The 16756-nt window shown below is 42.6% G+C and overlaps 2 protein-coding genes across 6 annotated transcripts in view; one reads left to right on the top strand and one right to left on the bottom strand.

Moving 5' to 3' along the window:
* Positions 1–16646, top strand: part of LOC135337897 (uncharacterized) — a 49671-nt gene extending 33025 nt beyond the window's left edge. Inside the window, exon 4 of the mRNA XM_064533912.1 lies at positions 1–16646. This exon is cut by the window's left edge and continues 13622 nt beyond it. Within this exon, the coding sequence (XP_064389982.1) occupies positions 1–16488 (16488 nt within the window). The 3' untranslated portion in view covers positions 16489–16646.
* LOC135337904 (uncharacterized) overlaps positions 16615–16756 on the bottom strand; it is a 42254-nt gene continuing 42112 nt past the window's right edge. For 4 of the 5 annotated variants that reach the window (XR_010395355.1, XR_010395353.1, XR_010395356.1 and 1 more), the window contains one exon: positions 16615–16756. The gene's annotated coding sequence lies outside the window, so the exon portion shown is untranslated. The other variant, XM_064533923.1, reaches the window with a different exon arrangement.

Raw genomic sequence — 16756 nt, 5'->3', positions numbered from 1 at the left:
GTGTACTTTGACCTTGACTTGACGACAGAGGAACTGAGATTAACATTTTCAGAGGTTGTACAAGTATTACCCAGTATCCCCCTCACAATCGCACTGCAGACTACACCTTTCGAATTTGATGCACTGAGCAACGACAGCAGAGGAGTCAATCTCGATGAGAACCGCCCAGAAACATTTGTGGGATCGTTGAGATCGTACACTCTAAGTGGCGGGCTTCTGGGGGGCCCTAATGAAATTCCCACTCACCCCCCTGTTCTAATCGTATCCCTGACAATGAAAGACGTAAATATTCTGAGCAGCTTGGAATCAATTGCCACGAGCAAGGCAAATACTTACTTGCTCATTTCAGGTGATGGTGAGTCAGTGATGGACTATTATAACAACCAGCTTGTCGGTATCACCAATAGCAACGGAATGCAAGTCCGACAATTTACCATTGATACAAATCGACCCAGTTTATTAAATTTCTATCTTGACATGAATCTCGGACAACTCACTATACTATTTTCCGAGACCATGAATCGATCAAGCGTGAGCACAATCGGGATATCGCTGCAAGGAAGCTCCAACTTTAGTGACAGTGATATATATACACTAACTGGTGGCTACTCCAGTAGCTATGACAACCCGGAGATACTTGTGCAACTATCAATCGAGGATACAAACGAAATAAAACGAAGGACACAAATTGCTACCATGGAAACAAACACGTATATCTCAATCTTGGACATAACGATTGCGGACCAATTTTCTAACAGAGTAAATGAAGTACCGTCAACCAGTGCTGAGCTGGTAACAGGTTTTATACCTGATACTACTAGACCTGTACTGATTGATTTCTCTCTGGATCTGAACACTGGCATCCTCCACCTCACCTTCGACGAGACTATCAACAGTTCTTCCTTCATCATTGAGACACTCACTCTTAGCAGAAGTGCTGGTAGCGATGTAACCAATATCACGCTATCACAGGGAACCCTTCTAACCAATGACAGTACAGTCCTGTCTCACATGCTATCAATTGCGGACTTGAACGAAATCAAACTTATCGATCTTTGCACGGACGAGCTGCTGGGTGCAGACTGTTACGTTATATTTTCAAACGAAACTGTTTTGGATATGAACGACAATGCACTGACTGAAGGCCCTACTATAAGAGTCAATCCTTATGTAATGGACATCACTGCACCTGAGATTATATACGTTGCTGTAAATATGTCGTTTGGGAACGTCTCTCTAAGATTTTCAGAAACTGTCAACATCAGTACTTTCGATCCAACTGGAATAACACTTCACGAATCTGATGACCCAACACTTTCTGCTATCGCTTATAATCTCACCGGGGGTACCATAGTAACAACTGAAAATGGACTTGTAGTTGATTTTTATTTCAATACTGTTGATTTGGAGTTTTTGAGACAAAGAGTAGATGTCTTTGTTAACATCTTCAGCACCTTCATAAGTGCAAGTTCAATGACAATCGAGGACACCTCTGGAATTGCTCTAGCTCAACTCAACTACAGAATGGCAGATGATTTCTTTGCTGATGTTATCGGGCCTCATTTAGTCGGAGCATTGTTGGACCTGACGGAAGCTACTTTGCAACTCACTTTCAGCGAAACTATTCGATCTAACGCTTTCAGACCAGCAGGAATCACTGTCCTCAACGATAGCTCTGTATCGGGAGCTGTACTGTATCAGCTGACAGGGGGTGAGTTCGCAAGCGGACCATCGCTTCATAGTACAATCATACTGCTGAATTTATCACCTGACGATCTCCTTGAGATACAAGCCAGAGAACAATTAGCTATTTCTTCCAACACAACTTACATTCTTTACAGCATGGATGTAGCCAGTGATCTTGCAGATAACGTTGCTATAGTTATACCTCCCCTGCAAGCCGAATTCGTTGGTGATAGAATCGATCCAAACATTTTCGACTTTTTGGAGTTGGATCTTGGATTGCGACGGATGTTGGTTCAATTCAACGAACCTGTTGACATAGCAACGGCTGTACCTACCATGTTTACGCTACAAGAATTCCCGGATAACATTTTCCAAAGTGGAGTGAATATAACTCTAACTGGTGGAACTTTCAGCTACTTTGAGCCTGATGATAATCAGAAACGAATCTTAATTCTTGATTTCAATGCCGAAGATTATCGCAGGATAGTACTAGAACGTAGAATAGCTACATCTATCCTCACCACACACATATCTTTACCAGTTGGTGCGGTGTTTGATTTCGCTGGGAACCCACTGGTCAATATTCCCCCCAACAACGGTCGACAAGTGGTTACGCTGATGGAGGACAACATAAACCCTCGTCTACTCAGGTTTGATCTGGACGTTGACTCCGGAGAGCTGACACTGCACTTAGACAATGTTGTGAATATTGCTACTCTCAATCCACGGGCTATCACAATTCAAGACAACAGTTTAGCTACCTCCTCGTACAGTTTAACAGGCGGCTCTTCCAACAGCATTCCTGATTACATCATCACGGTCAACCTCACCAGCGGAGATCTGAACGAGATAAAAGCCCTCATTCCGATAGCTACTGATGCGTCCAATACCTTCCTAACTATTACTGCTGATCTTATTGACAGCTTCGGAGGTGCACTTACAGAATATGTGGGAGGGGCTGGAATGGATTTACTCGCTATTACTACTGGTATCAGAGTTGGAAATTTCACTGGAGATACGACAGATCCGTACTTGGTGCGCTTTGACCTTGATTTGAACTCTGGCGAGCTATTACTGACGTTCAGCGAGACTGTGAATGCGTCCAGTTTGGAACTGACTCAAATTGTACTACAAAATGAGCGTATGAGGAATGGGAATCAAACTCAACAGTTTAGACTGACTACACGTTCCAATGCTAGTCCGACAATGTCTTCACTTGAGGATAGTACTGTGATTCTGATACAGCTGGGTTTTGAAGATATGAACGACATCAAAAGAATCACTGATCTTGCTACTGACAATACAACAACTTTCATCTCTTTCCCAAATTCCACTATTTTAGATATGAGGTCCAATCCTGTTATCGAGATATCTGAGTCTGATGCTGCCGTGGTTACAATCTTTTCCGCTGATCTAACCTCACCAAGCTTGTTCAACTACACATTTGACTTGAACTTTGGACTATTGCACCTGACGTTCGATGAAACAATGAATGTGTCTTCCCTACTAACATCTGGGATAACTATCAGAAATGCACAAGTGCTTGGAGATGAAACAGTCGCCCTCACTGGCTCTAGCAACACTATAACGGAGAACGACTATATCGTTTCCATAGAGATCGGACCCACTGATCTGAACGAAATCAAACGACTGCAAAATCTCGCTCAAAGTCGAAATAACACTTATATTTCAATGACAGCAGCAACCTTGTCAGATATGAACGGGAACCGTGTTGAACCAACTCCTAGTAGCAATGGACGACAAGCAGCGCTGTACATTTATGATGAAACACCTCCACAGCTCCTCTCTTATCATCTTGATCTCAACAGCGGTATTATTCATTTCACTTTCGACGAGACAATCGATGTGAGTTTAATCATGTCACAAGTCATTCTGATTATTTCCAGCAGTAACATGACGAGGTCGTTCCTTAACATGGAAGTGTATACGCTAACAGGTCACCTGACCCTCACTGGCGACACCACCACCCCCAGTATTGAGCTAATACCGGCCGACCAGTATGCCCTCAAGCTAGACACTAACCTGGCTACCTCCATCAACACTACACACCTCCTGATAGGAACCGGGGCGTTCTTCGATATGACACGACAGAATATGATTGAGGAATTCAATGCACCACTACAAGCCGAGAACTACACGGTTGATGCCACACCCCCATCCTTGCTATCATTCTCTGTGGATATGAACAGCGGTGTACTCTCTGTAATGTTTAACGAGCCTGTGAATATATCCAGTCTCAATTATAACTATTTTATTTTGCAATCCAGTGATGCATTTACACCGATGTCTGATTTCTCTCTCACCTCGGGATCGACTAACAGTAGTAACGGACTACTAGTGCATATCATTATCTCTGATGACGATCTAAACGAAATCAAAAAGCTGGAGCAGCTGTACACCGACATCACCGACTCTTATCTCCGCTATACCCATGATGCAGTTAGAGATATGGCTGATAATCAAGCTACAACTATCGAGTCCTTCGAAGCTCTACAAGCCACCGCTTTCAATGATGACATGACAAGACCCGCTTTGCTGGGTTTCGATTTCGATATGACGGCCGAAAATCTCACTCTTTATTTCAGAGAGACGGTGGATTACACGACACTGAATACAAGCGGTATAATACTGCAGAGCGTTTTCAATGCTACCATGACAACAGAGTATTACAGACTGATGGGTGGTTTCGTATATCCACTCGATGATACAATAATTGTAGTGCAGTTAACCACGGAAGATCTGAACCAGTTGAAGACGTACAGTATTGCAACGTCCAATTTCACTACTTACCTATCAATTGATGATGGCACCGTGTTGGACCAAGTGGGAGAGAGATTGTTACCACGCTTGAATGGCCGCTCTACATTATCTGTATCCATCTACACTCCCGACACCACACCCCCTGCTCTAAACAATTTCTCGCTGGACCTAAATTCCGGTATTATTTGGCTAACATTCTCTGAGACGGTGCAAGCTAACACGTTTAATGCAACACACGTCACTCTACAAAACTCTCGAGTTAGAACATCCAATCCAAGCACATACTATACTCTCAGTGTAGCCTCGAGCAACTACGCCTTTGATCTTTATCTTCAGAGGGTGGACATATCAAAACAAGATCTTGACGAAATAAAACGTTTGTCTACTCTAGCAACCAACGTTAACGATACATACATTAGTATTACGAGTGGTACTGTCAGAGACGTGTTTATGAACCCTGTGGTTGAAATCCCATCATCATCTGCCCTACCAGTTAGTGAGTTCACTGAAGACACTACTCAACCGGAACTCGTATTCTCAGCTTTGAATCTGACATCAGAAACACTCACTCTCACATTTTCTGAAACTGTAAATGCATCTTCTTTGATGGTGGGAGAGATACAACTGATTAACGAAAGCCCAGCTGATGTTAACAGCGTGTTCTACGCACTAACTACCAGCTATACATCCAGCCTGGACTCTACCATTATTGTGATCGAACTCTCCATAGAAGATTCAAATGCTATCAAGGCTCTATCTGAGTTAGCTGTCAGTGACATCACAACTTATATAGCGACTGGAAGCAATGCTATTCAAGATATGAACACCAACCCACTCGTTATAATTGAACTAACAAGCGGCCAATTAGTGGGTGTGTTTTATGAGGATTTTGTGCAACCCACACTCGATTCATTCGATATTGACATGGACTCCGGAATTTTGTATTTTACATTTTCCGAGACTGTTAATGGCAGTTCTTTGCTACCCGAGCAACTCACTCTTCTGGGAGAACAGTCCAACAATACCGTGTACAAACACACTCTACAGGGGGCGTGGTTTGTCACGCCCAATTACACAACATCGCTAACTGTTGTACTGTTGGACTCTGACCTGAACGAGATCAAGAGGCAGCGAGGTCTCGCTACAAGCAGTGCTGACACTTTCCTCTCATTCACAGCCGAACTTGTGGTCGATATGAACGACAATCCTGTTGTACCAAAAACTGAAATCGAAAGCTTACAAGTATCGAATTTTACCAGGGATGAAACTTCACCTGTCCTCCGAAGCTTTGACCTTGATCTGACCTCTGAACTTTTGACCTTGACGTTTTCCGAAACCGTTCGAGTGGAAACACTGAATGTGGACCAGATTACCGTACAAAGCAGTATGGCTTTATCGCCTAGTATGTACTGGACGCTACGAAATGGAGAGGCCATCACAAATGATAGCACCATCGTGATTATACAGCTGGACAATTCTGACCTCAACGAGATCAAAATCCGCACTGACATTGCTACAAAATTGAACAACACTTATCTATCAATAACGGACATGCTTATACGAGACATGATCGGGAATTGGAATGTACTATTACCCACGGCAACTCCACTACAAGTGACCAACTTTACTAGCGACATGGTCAATCCGGAACTGGATTCATTTTCTCTAGACATGGATGGCTCAGGGCTACTAACTTTATCATTTAGCGAGACTGTTAATGCTAGTTCTATTGACGTGACCATGGTTACCTTGCACATGGCACCCAGCAATGTGGATTCATTATATACTCTCACTGATGGTAGTGTTGTTAATAGCACCAACGGCCCTATTATCAGGGTGCATCTAAGCCTGGAAGATCTTAATCAAATCAAGAGAGTGCCCCAATTGGCTATTTCTGGGAGTACAACTTACATCAGTATCACTCAAGATCTTGTAGTGGACATGAACATGAATCCTGTGCTTGGCATCCCCCCAGGCAATGCCTCACAAGTCATGCCCAGAGGCTTCACACTGGACTCAACAGATCCAGTGCTGCAATCATATGCACTGGACCTCAATGAAGGAACACTAACGCTGAACTTTTCTGAAACTGTTATTGGTAGTTCGCTACTGAGGAGCAGGTTTACTCTCCAGGGTGAGTATAACACCACCAGTACAAGCTTCACACTAACACCTGGGTCTGTGGACGAACTACCTATTCATTTCACTATCGTACTGCCTCTACAAATATCAGAGCAGAATGAAATCAAAAGGCTGACATCACTAGCTACTTCTCTGGATAATACTTGGCTATCAGTTGAGCTAGGTGGTGTGCTAGACACATTCGGAAATAACCTTGTTCCTATAGAAACCAGCAACTCGTTGCAAGCAACCAGCTTCACTGTGGACACTACAAATCCAATGCTAATTGACTTCGACCTCGATATTAATTTGGGCCTACTAACTTTGGAATATGATGAAACTGTGAATGCATTATCACTGAACATTTCACAAATTACACTTCAAGAAAGTTCTAACTCAAGTGAATACATGTACTCACTAACAGACAGTACTGGAAGTTTGGAGGACTCTACAATTGTCGAAATATCTCTCTCGTTCTTCGACTTGAACCAGATCAAGAAGATCCGTGGCCTGGCGAGCGTGTCCCCATTCCAAACCTCAGGGTCCGGATCCGGTTCTGGTCTCCAACCTGAACTGAGATCGGGAGAAGGCAATACGTTTATTGTCATTACAGAAAACAGTATTGAGGATATGAATGAAAATCCAGTAATTTCCATCAATTCTAATTCAGCGCTGAGAGTAAGAGACCTAACGCTGGACACCACACCCCCTCAGTTCGTGTCTTTCACTTTCAACTTAAACACGGAGCAGATTATACTAACATTCTTCGAGACTGTTGACCTGTTGACGCTGGCAATCCAAGAATTCACGATTATTGGTACTTCATCTAATTATACCCTCACCAACGCCAGCAGTCCATCCAGTGATGATTACATCATTGTCGTACAGCTCAATATATTCGATGTGAACAATATTAAGAGAGATCTCAATGTTGCCGTGGACAACGCCAGTACGATACTGCAACTCACACCGTTTGCCATTAGCGATATGAACGCTAACCAATTGATATTTAGTACTCTTGTGGTAGCCAACTTTTACCCCGATACCATATCCCCTATTGTACTCTATTTCGATCTGGACCTCAATTCTAATCGTTTGATTTTCACTTTCAATGAAACTATTCGCGTGGAAACCCTTCAAGTTTCTGAAATTATCATCCAAGATTCCTCCGCATTGAATGACACTATTGAAGGTAGCTATCGAGTATTTGAATCAGGGGTTGCCCTGACAACGGACGATACTGTGCTTATTGTTGAACTGCTTGCAAACGATACCAACTATATCAAAAGATTCACAAACCTAGCTACGTCTGTGAATAATTCATACATCTCCGTTAGCAACCTAACTCTGCAAGATATGAACGGCAACCCCATCACTTCTATACCTGCCAACAATTCACTTCAAGTGCGTATATTCGACCAAGATCTCACTAGTCCGTCTCTAGTTTCATTTGAACTTGACCTGACTACTGAAGAGATTCGCTTTATATTTGACGAGACTGTTAACATCAACTCTTTCGATGCAGCCAGACTTGTACTGTATGCTGACTCCACAACTAACAGTACATCTTATAGTCTCACTGGTGGAGAGATCACCACTACGCAGAATGACACTAACTTTGCACTGATCCTCACCACGTACGACTTAAACGAAATCAAGAAATTGGATGACCTTGTTGTAAGTGCAAACACCAGCTACCTTGTATTTGATGCTGCACTCCTTGTAGACATGAACGGAAACTTTGTACGTTCCATTGAGAGTCCTGTACAAGCATCGTTATTTATATCCGATACTGTATCTCCGGTGTTGTTGGAATTCCATTTGGATATGGACTTGGGGTATCTTCATTTGACATTTTCCGAGACCATTGAAATTGGATCTATCAATCCTAGCAATATTATTCTGCAGAGTGAATATAATTCTACCAATATCAGCTATACTTTGACCGGGGGTGCAGTAATCACACCAAACCATCCTGAGCTGACTCTGCAAATATTGACAGTGGATCTGAACAATATCAAGAGAATAACCGGCCTAGCTACGAATATGAACAACACTTTCATTGCAATCACAAGCAACACTATAACTGATGTCAGCAATAATCCAGTGGTTGGAATTAATTCATCTGCTGCACTACAAGCTTCTAATTTCACTGAAGACACGACATCTCCTACCCTCGTTTCATTCAATCTGGACTTCGATGGTGATGGAATATTGTGGCTCACTTTTGATGAAACAATTCTCGTTTCCTCTCTCAACACTAGCTTCTTGGAGATTGTGAATTCAGACAGAATTGATAATATCACTGAGAAATTTGTAATTTCAACAAGCGTGGCACTAGAGAATAGAACTGATGATCCAATTATCCCCATCTCTCTCAGTCGCTTCGATTCAAATGAAATAAAGAAACTCACAGACCTAGCCACAGACGCAAACAATACCTATCTACTTATGGATGTAAATTTCATTTCAGATATGAATTTCAATGAAGTAAATTCCGTTACCAACCCACAAAGAGTCTCTGCCTACACTCAGGACACGACACGCCCCCAACTGGAAGCATTCACTGTCGATATGGATACTCGAATAATCTATCTGCATTTCTCTGAAACTGTGAATGTATCGTCATTTGATGTCACCGGGGTAACTCTTCAAGATGATGCATTTCCAATCGGTCCTTCTCTTGTTCTTTCCAACCTCTCCTTCGTAAGCGTAGGTAACGAGCCAATCATTCCAGTGCAATTAAGCACCTTTGATGCCAACCTTCTAACATCCATAACCAATTTGTACAACAATTTGAATGACTCTTACATCAGTGTGATGAACTTCACTGTTTCTGATATGAATGAAAACGAACTTGTTCCCATAGAAACAGATTCTGCACATCAAGCTATTGAGTATGCGATTGACGTAACCAACACTACTCTCATGAGTTTCTCAGTCGACCTTGACAACTGGACTATTAGTATCTCATTTGACGAAACTGTTGCCTTGGAAACTATCGATTTCACAAAGTTCCACATCTATTCTGACGAACTTGGAACAATTAACATCACTCTCTCCAATGGTAGCTACAATCTCCCCTACACACACAGTGTCGTTTTGTCACTCATCGAAAGTGACGTTTGTCTTATAAAGAGGACCCAGAAAATATGGACCACCCGAAACAACACATGGCTGCTTGTTGAACAGGGGGGTATTTTCGATTGGAGTATGCGCAACCCCCTGAATGAGGTCACTATACAAGCGCTCTCCAGCCCCATTGAAATGCTACCCCCTATACTAGATTCGTTCTCAGTCAATATGACGAGTGGTGTGTTTTTGCTGAATTTCAACGAACCTGTGCAAGCATTGTCACTGATTTACCAGAAGATAGTGCTACAGAATACTCCGTTCGACAACCACACTGACTCCTACAGACTAACAGGTGGCAGAACTCCGTCGGAAAACGGAAAACAGGTTATGCTTGTTCTGAATTTCAGAGATTTGAATGCCATCAAGGCCCACACTGACTTGTACACATCAGCCAATACAACTTACATCACCATGGAGAATGGTACGATCAGAGATATGGTGAATAATCCATCAGCACCTGTTCGCGGTCTACCAGTCAGCTTCTACATGGATGACATCACTGATCCTTATCTGGACACCTTTAATATCGACTTGGACAGTGAACAGCTGTTCCTAACATTCTCTGAAACTGTTGACGTTTCATCCATTAACGTGACTGGCTTTACGCTGCAAGAAGATTCCACAGTCTCCTACATAAACCCTTCGACATTCCATACCTTCACCATGGAAACGATAGCCTATACTTCGGATGTGATTGAAATGCTTGATAACAGAGTTGTGATATTCAATATTTCATTATACGATCTAAACGAAATCAAGCGAAAGAGAATTGCTGAGACAGCAGAAACAACGTGGTTGACCATCGTAGACAACTCTCTAGTAGATAACAATCTACAACCCATTATGCCGAATATAAATGGCATCAATTCCCTGCAAGTATCCAATCATACCAACGATACCACTTCTCCTGTTGTGAACGAATTCAATCTCTCTCTCAATCAAGGAACACTGACCCTATTCTTCTCTGAAACGGTTGACGCGACAACTCTAGATGTCACCAAGATAACTCTATTTAGCAGTCGCCAACCAACGCAGTATTATATGCTCACCACTAGTAGTTTGTATACCAGAGAGGAGCTCAGTATTGACGGCCGAGGGATTGCTAACCTAATAGGCAGTGGATCTGCTAGTGGGAGCGGAATGATCACCAGCGGACTATCGGGAGGTGTGGACATGATGAATATGACATCATCTGGAATGTTCAGTGGTTCCGGATCAGTGGACATGAATCAATTTTTGCCTCTATCGTCTTTTGATTCACCGATATTAACGGTGTATCTTAGTTACGAAGATCTCGATAATATAAAGATACTTACAGAGTTGGCTACAGCCCCTAGCAACAGTTACCTAGCGATCACGGACGATACTGTATCTGATATGGTCGGCAACATGGTTGTTGAAATTAATTCCACTCAATCTATCCAAGTGGAAATATACAATCTCGACGTTACTCGACCACAACTGAGAGCATTCAGTTTCGATTTGGACGCTGGAAATTTGACACTCACATTTACAGAAACTGTTAATGCTAGTTCACTTGATGTTACCCAGTTGACGCTGCTCAGTAATCTGTGTGAGGGTACAAATTATACCCTCAGGACATATCCTCCCTATCCAAACACCACGGCAACTTTCAGCTCCGATGGTCCGATTGTAGTCATTAATGTTGGCCACGAAGATTTGGATGCAATTAAGAATTTGAGAGCTCTAGCCTCTGCTCGTGTTAATACTTTCCTCTTGCTGACCAATCAGACTATTTCGGACAATACCGCTCATCGAGTGGTTGCCGTGACTCCCTGCGAAGCACCCATGGTGGCTGATTTCACTCACGACATCACGAGACCTGAGCTTGAGAGTTTCGATATTGATTTGAATGACGGGCGTTTGATACTAACTTTCTCCGAGACTGTTAAGATTGTAGACTTTTTGGATGTCACTCAGATCACACTGCAGTCTGCATCAACAGCTCTATACTACAATCTCACCACGTACACGCTGACCAGTAACTCAAGCTCCATGGATGAGGACAGTCGCATTGTGACCATAATGCTTGGATTCCAAGACCTGAATGAAATCAAGTACAGGACGGAGCTAGCTACTGACCTTAATTCCACCTTCATTTCAATCACTGAGAATGCAGTTGTTGACCTGGCTAATGGTGACAATAAAGTGGTTGCTATAGCCGCTACTCAAGGCCTGCAGGCTAGAGTGCACACAGCTGACACTACTGCTCCTGTTCTGGTCAGGTATTCACTGAATATGAACACTACCACTCTCACGCTGACCTTTAACGAGACGGTCGACTCCGCTACTCTAAATGTGAATCAGATAGCCATACAGAATGATGTCATGTCTTCCACGGAATACCATGCTTCACCGCTCTACCTAACACCTGGAGAGAATGAAACATTCACTAGTAGCGATGATAGTCATATCATAATCATACATCTTGGCCCCTTGGACAGGAACGAGCTGAAGAAAAGACGCAACCTGGCCATTTCCATGGAGACCACCTATATAACTGTACGGGCTGCCGCTATTATGGACATGAATAGTAATTCAGTGACACCAATTAACGATGGCAGTGCACTCCAAGTTAATGAATATACACCGGACACGCTTGCACCTGTTATAATAGAGATTGTACTGGATATGAACGCTGCAACGTTGACTTTCACTTTTGATGAAACTGTTATGGCTGACTCGCTATTGATAAACTATCTCAGTCTGCACGACTACAACAGTACAACCTTTTACACACTCACAGCTGGCCTGAGTTCAATGGAAGACAGTACCATCATCACGGTATACTTAGATATCATTGATCTGAACGAGATTAAGAGGTTGGTACTTTGCAGAGAAAGAGACGATTGTTATATCATGCACAGATCTCAAGCTATCGTCGATATGAGAAACAATTTTATTGTAGCCTCAAGCAGACAAGTCGATGTCTACATTCCCGATACAACTCCTCCGCAATTAGTACGATTTGAGACTAATCTAACATCGGAAATTATTGCGCTGACTTTCTCTGAAACGGTAAACGCATCAAGTCTCAATTTCACAGCTTTTGCTCTCCAAGATTTCTTTGAGAGTGCCACATCTTACACACTAACTAATGGCAGTGTACAGGAAGATGACAGTACAGTGATTGAGTTCACCCTCGCATTGGAGGATCTCAATGCCATCAAAAGAGACACCGATCTGTTCACGTTCCGCACCAGTTCATGGCTAACCTACACTCAGTTCGCGATCCATGATATAGCGTTGGTTCCGAACTACATTGAGCCTCGACCAGACACACCTGTACTAGAAGATGGCCTCGTGACAGCTGTGTATACTGCCGACTTTGTCCGTCCCCAGTTGTGGAACTTTGACCTCAATCTAACGTCTGAAACACTCACACTGCACTTCTCGGAAACTGTTTTAGCTCGAAGTCTGAACATCACACAGATCTCTCTGCAGAGCAATCTGGCCAGAAACAACGAGTCCGAATGGCATACTCTGCAAATGGGAGAGCTACCTCTTCTTTCAACTTTAACGACTGAAAGTGATTATCATATACTCACTGTTGAGTTGGGTCTAAACGACACTAATATCATCAAAGTTCTGACAGGTCTTGCAACCTCGGAAGACAATACTTACATCTCGATAACATCTTCCCTTGTCGAAGATATGAATGAGAATATAATTATTCCAATTCCAATAACTTTCGCACAAATGGTGCGTATGCTACATCCTGATACAATCAACCCTGACCTAATCTCATTTGAGCTTGATTTGGACAATGGAGAATTGATACTTACATTTAGTGAAACAATAAATGCAAGCTCACTACAAGTTGGGCAGATACAGCTGCAGTCCACCATTGATGGCATGGTTACCATCTGGATGCTCACACCATCACCACCTATGAATGATTCCACTCTCGATTCTGGAATGGGATCCGGTCAGCTCATGATGTCGGGATCCGGTTCAGGTTCCGGTTCTGCCTCTGGTTTTGGTTCTGGTTCTGGAGCTATGAACTTTGAAGGATTTGATGATGCTAATGATACCAACGACACCATCGTCATGGACAGATTTGCTCCTTATTTCAGTTTCAGTATGAGCCTCAACCATCCCATTGTAACTGTTCAACTCGGGTTTATCGATCTCAACCAAATCAAGCGATTTGCTGACCTAGCAACGTCACCAGACAATACATTTCTGTCGCTAGGAACTGGAGCATTTGCGGACATGAATGGAAACCCATTAAATAAAGTACCAGTTACCAACGCTACTCAGATCAGAGTGATAAGAGAAGACATTACATCACCAGAATTAGTAGCATTCAGTCTAAACTTGACCTCTGAAATTCTAACGCTCACTTTTGATGAAACGGTAAATGCCAGTTCTCTAAGACCCGATAGTATTGCTATACAAAACGCTGAGTACACACATTTGGTGTCCATGATCACATGGTATCGATTTACTGGCGGAACTACATCTAGCTTTGATGATTACATCATTGAAATTAACTTGGATAGCGGAGATCTAAACGTCATCAATATGTTGACTGAACTGGCAACTTCGAGAGACAGTACATACCTCACAATAACAAGCGACCTCATCCGAGACATGAATGGAAATCAAGTGATTGAGATTATCAACGGCCGTGCTTTGCAAGTCGATACATTCTACGCAGATTCGATTCCTCCAAGATTGCTGGAATTCCATCTGGATATGAACCAAGCTTTGCTCCACTTGACTTTCTCTGAAACTGTAAACGCTAGTAGCTTCGATGTTACCAAGGTTACACTACAAGACGACAACAGTAACCTGATGAACAGGACTAGACAGCTAACAACAGAATCAAGGGACGTGTTTGAAATAGATAATCCAGTAATTTCCGTTATACTAGGTGACAACGATTTGAATGCCATCAAAGCCACGGAAATGTTCGGTCTTGGTATTGTGGATACATGGATTGTTATTAGCTCTAGGCTGGTGAAGGATATGAACAATAATTACGTTGAAGCAATTCTTGATGGACAGGCTCAACAAGCCGCTAACTTCACTCCTGATACAACCAGACCATTCTTAACCGAATACCACTTTGATTTTATTGTAGAGGAAATGACTCTACATTTCAACGAACCTATGAATATATCCATGATTAACTACACTGCTATCACTGTACAAGATTCCTTCTCTGCAGACGACCACTACACACTGACAGGTGGCACTCCGAGTAGCCTTGACAACAGTCTCGTAATTATCATTGCTTTTAACGACGTGGATATTGACTACTTCAAAACACATTCTAGCCTCACCACTTCAGTGGACGATACTTTCTTGTCTTTTACGAGCGATGCATTCTACGATCAAGCTACTGTTCCTAACCCAGTGATACCCATTGTGAATGGTACCAACGCTACCCAAGCTTCAACTTTCATCTATTACAATGCCCCTATCTTTACGTCAGTAACACCATCAGCTGGACGAGCGAGTGGCGGTACCATCATCCTAATAGAAGGTGCCAATTTCGGTTCCTATGGTGACAGGCCTGGATCTAGAGACATTGACATCTTAGTCGACTTTTCGCCTGCTATTAACACGACTGTTATTTTGGACAATACGACTGTGGCTGCCCTCACACCCCCCGCTAGGACCACACCCACTAGTGGATCCCCTGTGGTACTGACCATCACCATTGACAACTCCGCTCTTATGATAAACGCATCTGATGCATTCACTTACCTGGACCCACCTGAGATAGAATCAGTGTTCCCTAATACAGCCACTCTAATTGGTGGTACCACTATCAATATCACCGGTAGCAACTTCGGACCTGCTGAAAACGGACCCACAATAATTGTTACTATTGGCAACTACACTTGCGATAACGTAACTGTGTACACCAACACACTACTATCCTGCATCACTCCGAGTATAACCTTCGGGATGTATAATATTACCGTATCTGTCGATGATGTCACAACTACACTGTCTAATGTCTACAGGTCCATTGAACCACCTATTGTTAGTGATATAACACCAGGTTCCACTTATCGATTCCTACCAACAAGAGTGAACATCACTGGCAGTAACTTCGGTCCTCTCTCTGAAAACGACGAAGCTATGCTGATAACAGTTCTACTAACTTCGGACTACAATGTTTCCCTCTGTACCGAACCTAGAGTCATTGTTGAAGACACAGTGATCTCGTGCATTGCACAGCCTAACCTGGGACCCTCAAATGTAACAGTCATATTCGATGAAATAGAGTCAATCCCATCAACTCTACAATTTACTTATTTCGATAATGCTGGAAACGTTTCGTTTGAGAGAGAAGAATTCACTATTTCCGAGACAGAACTATTTGCGAACGTCACGGTAACCCGACACAACTATTCCCCCTACCCAAGTCCAGCTGCTGTATCCTTACAAGTGCTAGACGGAACTGCAATATCCGGGAGACACTTTGAAGCCGTGAACACGACATTCTACTTAGAGTCAAATATGACCAAATTTGTAGTCACAATCCCAATCACCTATGGCAACTATCAGCCCGAGCAACTTCGTAAGGGAGCTGACGATGATGTAGTTGTGAATCTACGTATATCTGAAGTTATTTCCGACCACGGTGCAGCTGATACCTACAGGAGAATGGCCATTCTGCGTATAAAGGCACTCTGTCAAGTACTCAGTAATATTTGCTTGGCTGATTGGAATATTGAAACCAATAGTCTCACATACTATCGTGTACCAGAGGAGCTGCCTTAAGAGACTTGTATATAATTATAGTTTGGAACTTTGACTTTTGAACACATGATAATTATATAATAAGTAGAACTTATAATTATTTTAACAGATAACTTTTTAGTATGTAAGAATTATGACTGTCGTATTGCTATGAACATTATTGTTTTGAAACAGTTCAACACACATTATTGCTACTATATAAAATGATTTACATAAAATGCTGGCTATTGGTCAGTTCTTGTCGCTCTGTTCCTTAGTGCCTCGTTTAAATCATCGTATCCACTCATGT

Source organism: Halichondria panicea, chromosome 6, assembly GCF_963675165.1.
Source record: "Halichondria panicea chromosome 6, odHalPani1.1, whole genome shotgun sequence".
Classification (NCBI taxonomy): Eukaryota; Metazoa; Porifera; class Demospongiae; order Suberitida; family Halichondriidae; genus Halichondria; species Halichondria panicea.
Note: the sequence above shows the minus strand (reverse complement) of the source record. Positions and strands in the feature narration are given on the sequence as shown.